This window comes from Momordica charantia (genome assembly GCF_013281855.1).
Source record: "Momordica charantia cultivar OHB3-1 chromosome 8 unlocalized genomic scaffold, Mcharantia_2.0 BLBB01000008.1, whole genome shotgun sequence".
Lineage (NCBI taxonomy): Eukaryota > Viridiplantae > Streptophyta > Magnoliopsida > Cucurbitales > Cucurbitaceae > Momordica > Momordica charantia.
This window is the reverse complement of record NW_028275166.1, coordinates 31,296,989-31,308,075: the sequence shown is the minus strand read 5'-3', so window position 1 is coordinate 31,308,075 and position 11,087 is coordinate 31,296,989. Positions and strand designations below refer to the sequence as shown.

The 11,087-nt window shown below is 35.8% G+C and overlaps 1 protein-coding gene across 3 annotated transcripts; it reads left to right on the top strand.

The window, feature by feature from the left end:
* The first annotated feature begins 3,474 nt into the window (after positions 1-3,474).
* UBP23 (ubiquitin-specific protease 23) lies at positions 3,475-11,087 on the top strand. Of its 3 annotated transcripts, XM_022302456.2 has the most exons (12): positions 3,475-3,696; positions 3,789-4,010; positions 4,905-5,019; positions 5,300-5,410; positions 6,048-6,220; positions 6,351-6,680; positions 7,483-7,608; positions 7,755-8,369; positions 8,512-8,634; positions 8,727-9,417; positions 9,919-10,012; positions 10,656-11,087. In XM_022302456.2, exons 2-12 carry the CDS (start codon positions 3,795-3,797, stop codon positions 10,813-10,815), a joined length of 2,754 nt encoding a protein of 917 aa, XP_022158148.1. In that variant the 5' UTR covers positions 3,475-3,696; positions 3,789-3,794; the 3' UTR covers positions 10,816-11,087. The 3 variants fall into 3 exon arrangements, with proteins under 3 accessions (XP_022158148.1, XP_022158147.1, XP_022158146.1); XM_022302455.2 differs by having other exon boundaries at positions 3,475-4,010; positions 8,536-8,634; XM_022302454.2 differs by having other exon boundaries at positions 3,476-4,010.

The window sequence follows — 11,087 nt, the reverse complement described above, 5'->3', positions numbered from 1 at the left end:
ATTGTGAGAGGATTCAGCGTGCTGGTTGGAACTCCTGTGTGAGCGGGACGGTGACTGCCCTTTTCGGAGAGACGAGCCTCTCTTTCTGTTGAGATGCTCACGGAGGTTTCCCCTCTGGCGAGTATACCCCTCGCTCTCGTTGTCTTCGGGACGTTCCTCCTCGGCCGGGCCGAGGTGGGAACGTCTTTGCTCGCGTACGTCCACGCGCGTCACTCGATTTTCAGATCGGGACCCTGCGCCTGCAGCCAGCATCATTTCGTTATACATTTCCTCCATGGAGTGCATTTGTGTGCGCATTGCCTCCATCTCTCTCTTGAGCGCATCAAGGTTCTCGCTTGTTGGATCCGGGGCTGGACCCCGGGCGCCCTTCTTAGAGGTCCCACCTCGGCCACGGGTGGCCTTGGACGTCCTCCGGTGCGCAGGCGGTAGGGCCGGTGCGGTGATCCGTGCCGACCTGCGGAGGGGTTCCGTTACTAGGTCGTCGTGACCTTGCCCCTCTACCGCTGCTGCTCCGACCTCCCTCTGGTGGGCATCGCTGGCAGCTAGAGTCCTTCGATCTGTCGTATTGGTCGAGTTCGCTGGTTGAACCATGTTCGCTCGCGTGTTGGTTTAAAGGAATTGGGATGACTTAGATTGTCGTTCCCACAGACGGCGCCAAATGTTTATGCAAAGATGTGCACAACAGTGTGTTCCTGACTGTAGCTCGAACTCGGCCTCCGTACCGACCTGAACCTTTCGGCGGACCTGCACAAAAAGGTGAGCACTCCGACGATCAAGTTAGTATAGGTCGGATTCCAAGTTTAGTTCAAAGCCAGAATTCATCGTACCTGATCGGGGAGTGAGGTCCTCTACTTATGGGTGATGGTCCCGCTAGTCTCGCGACGGTTACACTCGGTAATCTTGGGACCATCGGTTACACCCGGTGATCTCGGGACCGACGGTTACGCCCGATAATCACGCCGCAGACAGTTGCTCACATCGGCCCCTACCGAGCTCCCCGGTAGGTCAGACCTGGGCCAGGTTCACCTCGGCCCTCATACTTAAGCTTTCGTCGGCGTTGGTGGCAGCCATCTGGACTATCCGAGCTGGGCATGACTCATGGGCCATCTTGGAGTACCAATAGGGGTCTTCCACGTGTCCACGGTATTTTCATCCCCAAACACAGTCACTATCGATTTAAAGATAAGATTTGAACGGCCACCACTTGTAACTTTATTCAACCTCGAACACTTATTTACAATTTCCAACTTGAATGAGAAGTTGGATGATAGAATTTATATTCTAGTAACAATTTAGACCTATTTGTATTAAATATTTCCATACTTGTCATAAACTGAAAATGTACCAATTTTATCCATTTCATTTTCCATCACGCATCCATTTTAGTTCATAACGTTTTACTTTCGTCTCAGTACTCTTTCTTATTAGGTTAAACTACTAGTTTTGTTCTTGTATTTTTAAATTTGGTTCATTTTAATTCCTATACTTTTAAAATATTTGTTTTTGTCTATTTACTTTTAACTTTATCCGTTTTAATCATTATATTTTCAAAATATTCATTTGGTCCATGTAAATTTAAAATGTGACTATTTTGATCAAATCGTTTTATTCTTAATCATATTTTTCTATCACAATCTCAACACGACATTAAAATCAATATATTTTTTAAAATGTAAACATTATATTAAAGAGTTTCCGTTATGTGTAAAATTTGTATTAAAATTTTGCAAAGATATATTATAATGATCACTTTGTTAAAAGTACATGAACCAAAATTAACATTTTCAAAGTATATGGACTAAAATAACTGAAGTGGAAAATACAATGATCAAAATGAACCGTTTAAAATACGATGACTAAAATGAACTGAGACTTAAAATACAAGGACAAAAATAATATTTTAACATTCTCACTAAACCAACTGTATTTTTCAAATAAATGTTCCTCTGTTTATTTTGTCAATCAAAACTTATATAAATTCATGAATTTTCAATCGTTAAAATTTGGTTACTAATCTTTCAAATGGTATGTTAGGTCATTTTTAAATATTATATTTAATTTCTAAAAATTTACAAAAGCAATATATGTTGACATTGTTGTTAATTTTATGTTAATTGATTAATATAAAATTAAACTCTCATTTCAAAATATTATATTTTATATTTTTCCTTTTAAATTATAATATAAAATATAAAAGGAAGTGAGTGAGTTATTTTAAATAGAACACACACTGATTTAATGACAACTTAAGAAGCTTAACCACACTATTAATTTCAGATTTAAACTAAATTCAAATTATTGGAAAAAAGTTAAGATGGAGCCTAAATTGTAGGGATTTTAAAAATGATAGATACCAAAATTATAATCTAACAAAAAAAAAAATTAAACACGGTAACGTATATTTTTATTGTTATTATTATTAGTACTATTGTATATTATTTTTACTTATAAAATGCCTGACAAATTAAAAAAAATTAAGTATAACATAATAATTTCAAATATTTTATAAAAAGAAAAAACAAAATTCATGTGAAAACTCTAGATTTATATTTGAATTTTAACTTACTTTTAGAGAATATCAATTAGAGATAATTATGTTATGTCACAGTAATATCTAAAAGACAATGATTTTTTTTTAAATTTTTATCTGTAAAACTTGTTGTATCAAGTTTCATTCCACAATTTTAAATATTATCACATTAAATTTTAAATATTATCGCATTAAATTATAAATTTAAATAACCGTGGTAATTTGTATATTTGTACTATATTTAATTTTTGATAACTTATCTATTAATTTTAACAAAAGACAACGTAAAAAATTCTCCAAACTTACTAATTTTATTAAAACCAAATTTGCACAAAAGTTAAAGTTTGACTAATACACAAAATTGAACCTTAAACAATTATTTCAAAACTTACCAATTTAAAATTAAAATCCAATCCAATCTAATTTTATTTTTGTTTCAATTTTAATTCATGTCAAATATATGTTTTATAATTTATTTGACACTAGAATACTTATTTCAACAAATTTTCGTAAAAATTACAACATATTTAAAATTTCGAGTAAAGATTACAACGCGTATCAAAATTTAAAATTTAAGATGCAATTGGATGAAATCGAAAGTTGGGTTAATTTACCTTAAAATCCATATTTTTCTCAATCTAAAAGTTAAAATTAAGCACATTTGCCAGGGCCGGAATTTTACAAATGGACCCAACAGTCCACGTGTCACTATTCCATTGGTTTCTCCCAGATTCGAACAAAGAGCGGTGATAAACAATGTGAAGATACTGTTCCACCTCAAAAGCAACACGTGGCAGGCGTCTGTTGGCTACGGCCATCGAGATTCTCCGACACGGTGGAGCGAGAATCAGGTGTGACGCGTCCACCGTAATCTCACCTGCACCATTCGCGGAAAAAAAGAAAATAAAAATAAAAAATAAAAAGGCCAAAAAGACTTCTGTAGGGTTTAATACTGGCGCTATCGCCTACACTCTCCTTCTCTTCCGCAGAAGCCGTGTGCCAAAACGCGCGAAGCTCTGCAATTAATCTTCTCATCCCAATCGGAAATCCAAACTTCCGAGAAATTTTAACGATTTATTCTCAAAGTTTGTTCGACAAACTGAGCTGTTTCGATCTCTCTCTCGCTCGCTCCTGTTTCGTAATTGGAATCGCGTCGGAAGGTTTGGGTATGGCGGACGGCTTTGTTTTCAAACCAGAGCATGATAATCCGTCGGATTGCCCCGGGACATCGGCTGATTTGTTGTCTTCTCTGTTTCAGAGGAGGATGGATTTTCATCCGGCTAGGAAGAGTTTCAATGGGTTTGATAACGGCGGCGGCGATTTTCGATTCGAGACCCTAAACCCCAGTAGCTCACTTGCTCACAAATCTGGTTCTAATGTGGATCACTCAGCTTCCAAGGGGAAGAAGATGGATGGGTCTGAGCTTTTAGAGAATGGGTTGGACCCCGAGCTCAGTTTCGAGATCACCTTTCGCCGAATTGTAAGTGCCTTAATGACTTGACTTTTGTTGAGGTTATGTTATTATCTTTTGGTTTCGAGACTTTCTTTTAAGCGTCTGATTGATTGATTGGTAGCCAGGGATTTTGATTTTGTCAGTTTTTAGCATGGAGTCAGATTTGATGTGGTCAGTTTCTTTTCTTTTCGTTTTACTCTGTTCAGTGGCTTCATGCTCTGTCTCTTTACATAAAGAGGATATCTTCAGAGTTCTTGAGAATTAGTATTTTGAATCTTGTGCTCATTTTAATGCTAATTTTGGACAAATTGGTTTTCTAGTTTTCTCTCTTTACTATAGCTCTTTTAACCTTGTTGATTACACTATAATCCATTCCTTTTTGTGGGTTCTATTGTCTCTTCTGATGGTCTCTGGTCCATTGTAATTAGCAGTTGAATTTCTTTACTTGTTCGTATCTTATTTTTAAATATCTATTTTTATTGCCATCTGCATATTTTATTTTTATGTTCACGACTTTGTTTATAGCCAAGAAAAATTAATATTACATTTTTACATTGCTTTGTCTAACTTGCTTGCTTTCTAAGTACATATTTGGAACTCTATTTGTTGTAGCATTAACAGTGAGCCGTGTTTTTGTTCCTTTTTTTAATTATTATTATTATTATTATTATTATTATTATTATTATTATTATTTTTTTTTATCAGCCTGGAGCGCTATGAATTTGTTCCTTGAATATCTGCATGTTTATCTTTTGTTTTGTATTTCCTGCCTAATTAGGTGAGGTTGTTTTTGTACTTTGATTAATTTAGGTGGCTCGTGGTTCTTTTTTCTCTTCCTGTCATGTTATTTTCTTAAAGTCTGACTTTATCAAAAAAAATTTAAAAAATCAAACTTAAGGATTATGGGGTTACCTTTCGCAGGGTGCTGGTTTGCAAAATCTTGGGAACACCTGTTTTCTTAACTCAGTGTTGCAGTGTTTGACGTATACAGAGCCTTTGGCTGCATATCTTCAAAGCGGGAAGCATCAAAATTCTTGTGCGTTAGTCTGCTTTCACATATTGCTACAATTCTTGACACAATGAATTTACGTTTGATATTCATTTTAGCATACTTGACTGTGTGGTTTTGTATTTCGCCACAACTCGAATGTGAAATAGTTTTGACTTTCCTCCATGTGAGCTATTTATTATAATAATTATTATATGCATATTTTTATAGAAGTTTTGTTCTATTGTGCTCGTGCTTTTTTTTATATCTACATTAAGATTATTATGCTTGGTATTACTTGTCTAATTCAGTTTCAAAATTTACAAAGGCCATGTAGCTGGATTCTGTGCGCTATGTGCCATTCAGAAGCATGTTAGTCGTGCTTTGCAGTCAAGTGGGAGAATATTAGCACCAAAGGATCTTGTTTCTAATTTACGATGTATCCTTATAATTCACTATACATTGTACTTGTTTAATGTTTTATTAGAGAATCTTGGGAAATGGTTAACTGTTATGCAGTATAAAGATTAATATTATCAACAAAAATTAGTGCAAAAAGTTTTAAGAGGAACTTTTATTGTGTTTACTTCTTGTAGGAGAACAAATTTAATCGAAGAGAAGGTGGTCTGAAAGTGTTTGCCAATGGATTCTGTTGCCATTTATTCCAATTTTTAATGAGAATAGAATTTATTAGAACAGAAACCTCATGAAGTATATATCAGTATTTATTTAATATCTGCTCATTAATACAAGTCATCTATTACCCTTTGTTGGAAGACCAGAGCAAACAATATTCTTGATCAGAATTTGACGATTTCTTTTTCATCTCATTTCTTGGGGTGGGGGTGGGGGTGGGGTTGGGGTAAGATACAAAGAGTCAAATGGTGTGGGATCTTTCATAATGAATACCCTATGACTTCACCTTATGTTAAAGTCAGGTATATGTGATATTTTTCTAATTAATAACCATTTTAAAGCCTGGTATATGAGATGTTTTTCCAATTTTTTAGCTGGATTTAGACAGTCTTTTACCCTTATATGGTGTCAGATTGTTCAATTCTTAACCATGCTCTTAGGTATATCTCGTAACTTCAGAAATGCTAGACAAGAAGATGCTCATGAATACATGGTAAACTTGCTGGAATCCATGCATAGGTGTTGCTTGCCTTTGGGCCTGCCAAGTGAATCTCCTAGTGCCTATGAGAAGAGTTTGGTACACAAGATTTTTGGTGGTCGCCTTCGAAGTCAGGTAACCTCTTATCTAGGATCAGAGGATCAGGCAACAACTTGAAATGGTGGAAAAACATTGAAGTTTAAAGGTGGCATGTCCCCATATGTCAATTCTTCAGTTGACACATAATATCTGTACTTCATTTCAGGTCAAATGCATGCAATGTTCTTATTGCTCCAACACATTTGATCCATTTTTAGATTTAAGTCTTGACATAGTGAAGGCAGATTCAATATATAAAGCATTCAAAAACTTCACTACTCCCGAGCTGTTGGATGGAGGGGAAAGGCAGTATCAATGTCAACGATGCAAGCAAAAAGTTAAGGCTCTTAAGCAGTTCACAGTTCACAAGGCTCCCTATGTCTTAACTATTCATCTAAAGCGGTTCCAATCATATAATCTTGAAGAAAAGATCCACAAAAAGATTCAGTTTGGCCCTACATTAGATCTGAAACCTTTTGTCAGTGGTTCATATGCTGTAAGCTTCTCATCCACATGTATATTTATGTCTCTCATATGGGTGTTATAGACTTAATAATTATGTTTTGTATTGGGAATTATGAGCTTACTAATGATCTATGGTTGCAAGCTTAAAACTATTCACTTAGACGACATGATATTTGCTTTTCAATTCATACTAAATTCAATTTATATTATTCTGCTCCAATATATCCCTCATCAACTTCATGCTCATTTTACAGAATGATTTTTGTAGCCAATAGCTGGGTAGATGCTGGATTACTGCTAGGATATTGCATCTGTAAACTACATGAATAGGAAGGAAAAGTTCATGTGGAACTTCTTTGGATAAAGCATAAAAAATGACAAGTGTGTTAGACTCTGGACCATGGAACAGATTGCCTTTCCTATTTGTCTTCTTTCATTATGACAATGATACTCTTCTGTAAAAATTTGTTTCATGCCTGTTAGACGTACATTTCGCATGATTTCTTGGCAGATATTTCATTTTCTGAGTTTGTTGTAGTGCATTATTTTGTAGTGATGATGATCAAATATGTATGTGGATATATTGTTAATCATGGAAATTTTTTTAAAGGTTGTTTGGTGGTACCGTAATAACAATGACTACAATCAGTTACTTTTGTTTCTGTTTCCTTAAATTTGTGATGTTCCAAAATATATAATACGCATATCCTCGAACTTGTGCGATTTCAGCTGGATGTTATAGCAGTTGGTTATAATTTGTTTTGGCTTTCAGTATCTGTAGCTTTATGTGCTTATGCGGTCGTGTGATTTCACTAAGATTCTTGCATTGCCAGGATGGAGATTTGAAGTACACTCTTTATGGGGTTCTGGTCCATCATGGTGGTAGCACCCGTAGTGGTCACTACTATTGTTATGTTCGAACATCCAGTGGCATGTGGTATGCCCTTGATGATAATCGGGTATGTGATATAAAGTTCATGGTTCTACTTCTATCTAAGTGAACTGTGTTGTTTCTTTTCATGAAACGTGATAAATAGAAGAGATGAAATTTGTATCTCAACATTTGCCAATCTCAATTTAAATAGAATTCATTTGCCTGTCACAGGTTTCACACGTTGGTGACAGGACTGTTTTTGAGCAGCAGGCATACATGTTATTTTATGTACGTGATAGAAGAAAAGTTGTTCAGAAAAAATCAATCGATATTGCTTTGAAAGAGAATATGAAAATGTCTACCAGTTCAAATAGAAGCGATTCCGTTGTCAACCAAGGTCTGAAGGACAACTGTGCACAAAATTGTACATTTGAAAAAAAATTAAATGGCCCTACCAGCGATGAATTGAGAAAAGAGTCAAAAGACTCACCAAACATGGGTCCATCAAAAACAAAAATTTCGAATGGACCATCAGTCCAGATAGAAATTGAACAGGCAAGCACGGAATGCTCGGTACCAGTAACAGTATCCATGCCGACATATTCTTCAAGGGGAGTCTTGCCACTAAAAACATTCAGCGAGGATATTATGCCAAACTCAAGTCCAGCTGAAGATTTAACATCTTTACCCGTATGTATGAACAACAACTTTGTTGCTACTAATTCCGTAAGCTCTTTGGCCAGAGCAGCTGATATAGAAATCGGCCATGTCAATAGAGGCCTGGGTGTCTTAGTTGCTACTTCTCTCAATCTAATTGATCCCAACACTTCTGCCATTCCACAGGCTGTAAGTTGACGCTTTGTTTGCATTGCTTGCTAGTTGGAGTATTTGATGTTTGCTGAATTGATTTGCAAAAAGAAAAACCTTCTTATGTTCATCTATCAATGAAAAATTTATTTTTTGTTAAAAAAAACCTTCTTTTGTTTAGGAGCTTCTGGTTTCACATGTGCAGAATGGTAATGCTGCTTTAACCGAAGAGTCTGGCTGTAAAACGTTAGAGAAATCTTACCCGGAGATATTACCAGATCAACCAAAGTCGGAAAGTAGCAAGGTGCACCTTTATATTCCTTTGAAATGCTTTGGCCCTCAATGTAATGTTATTGTCTTGTTTCTTCAAACTTATCCTCGTTCAACTTTTCCCAGGTTGATATACCAAATCAAAAGTTTGTTGGTAACTTGTCTTCTGAGGATGCTTCTGATTGTAAAAAATTGATGCCCGATGAGTCAAATAAAATGTCAACTTCTTCAATTATGACATCTGAATTGTTGGTCACAAAAACTCCTGATTCTAAGCATGGCAGAAGATTGAAAAGGAAAAATTTGAAGTACCATCTAGGAAGTTTGCATCTCAGCTCAAACATTCTTTTCAAGGCATCTTTGAGCCTGTGTAAAAAGAGGAAACATAAAAGGAAAAAGCGCCAATCTGCAGGGTCCAAAAATCTCACCGAGGAAAGCTTGTCTAGTACAGATGGCATCTCATCTGATCTTGGTCCATCTACATCCGAGAAAGCCAAGTCCATTTACTTAGTTTCAACTTGTAAGTCCAGGAAGAAGGCTAAGCATGGTTCTAGAGAAGGTAATGGTATTTCCACAAAGAATGAAGCTCATAATGTGGAGGAGCTGACTGATATAGTTGATAAAGGAAGTGGAAAAAGAAGTAAAGAGGAAAGTTCTGAGCTTGCAACAAAGAAAAAATTGAACTGTAGCAGTGACTCTATCATAGTAGCTAATCACAAGGAATCCATTGAAGTGAATTTCCCAAAAGATAGAAAGATAAACGCTAATCAAGATGGCTTCCGTTGTGTTCTTACCAATGGTTTTCAAAATACAGTTGGTAAGCAATTTATGCTGCGTTGTTTCTAAATTGTTTCCAAGCACTTTATGAACCTGTTGCATGACCTTACTGCTATGTTAGGTGATATGTAAATTTTACATTAGTCAAGAAAGTCTAACCTTAGTTGTGATAATATTTCTTATGCTACAAAACCTTTGAGAAGGTCTTAAGGTTTCTGTTGGGGACCTAGTTCTTTGATCATATTCACATTTTATTGTCATATATATGCAATCCCATTTTAAAATAACTTATGCAGTAGAGCATTCCCAGTCATTTACCTTTTGTAGCTTTCCTTTGTCATAATTGAAAGACTAACTCTTGTAAGACCCAATCCAAATGTTGGCCTTATTCATCTCGAGAAAGGGCATATTTTGCATTACTCTTCTAGTTTCCTATGGGAAGATTCAGTGTTGTTCAGCCTTATAATAAGGATTGCTAACACTGAAACATGTTGCAGCTTGTTTATATTTCTAATGAGTTGAAAAATTCTTCTTATTGCAGTCGAGCAGTGGGATGGGACAAAAATGCCATCATTTGAGAATGGGTTCAGTGGCATGGAGACTATAAGAAGCATCGGCTATGTTGCAGATGAATGGTGAGTTGAAATTTCTTAGTTACCTTTTCTTATTTACTAATGCTGGTCAGGTGGTAAAAAAGCGGATGAAAGTTATGAAGAAGTTTCAAAATATAGAGTAGTTTTTATTTCAACTTTTATCTCGAATGCACATACGATTAAGTTTCAAAGGATTATCTTTTGCCTGTTTTTATATGACCGATTCAATAGTCTGTTACCTGTACAATGTTGTCGATATGTAAGTTTGTTTAGAGTATTGGGAGTTTGGATTTCAATGGTCTCATAACCAGTTTTACTACTGTTTATTTTAGTGTTGCTTTAGAAAGAGTGAGTTAACACTAATAGCCCAACATGGTTAAATTATTATTATTTAACCAAATAAGCCAAAATATTCATTTTTTTTCTTTTAAATGGAAGGTGGGGATTTGAACCTTCAACCCTAAGAAAGTAGGAGAAGTTGGAGCAGGTGAAAATTTGAATATCCTCATGTTCACGAATAAAGAATCTCTATTTCCAAAACAAACACAAAACATAGTATAAGTTAATGAAGAGAAATTAGTGGATAGAATTTGAGTTCTTGACGATGGTGCTTTTTCCATATAGACAATTGTTCTGGAATGTAAGATGTATTGACTTGGTTTGTGTGTGCAAACTAATTTTACAGGGACGAAGAATATGATCAAGGGAAGAGGAAGAAGATTCGAGAATTTAAACACTCGTTCGGTGGACCAAATCCTTTCCAAGAGATTGCTACCAAGAAATCGCAGTTCAAGAAGCTAAAGCTGGACAGATCTGGCTCTGCAAAAGAACCATTTAGGATATGAAGGAACAAGGGACGTGCCCACAGGCTTCAAGTTCTCACTTGACCAACCACTGCGGGTACTTATAGCAATTTTGATGTAGCATTCTTGTTGGGTTCTAAATGGTCCATTGATCAAGTGTTTTTGTTTCCCCTTTGGGAAAAGAGAGTAGAATTTTAGATTTTTTTTCATATGAATTTGACTCCCTGTTCCTGAGTACTTCATGATAATGAGACGGAGAATTATGTAACTTGGATATTGTTTTATCAAGAAACAGTATGAGTTTTCTGTTTCCA

Bases quoted from the DNA above. Each gene is read 5' to 3' on its own strand.
- UBP23 (XM_022302454.2), top strand. From the start codon at position 3,699: ATGGCGGACGGCTTTGTTTTCAAACCAGAGCATGATAATCCGTCGGAT. The intron at 6,221-6,350 runs GTAACCTCTTAT...ACTTCATTTCAG, and splicing joins GTGGTCGCCTTCGAAGTCAG to GTCAAATGCATGCAATGTTC. The intron at 10,013-10,655 runs GTGAGTTGAAAT...CTAATTTTACAG, and splicing joins GGCTATGTTGCAGATGAATG to GGACGAAGAATATGATCAAG.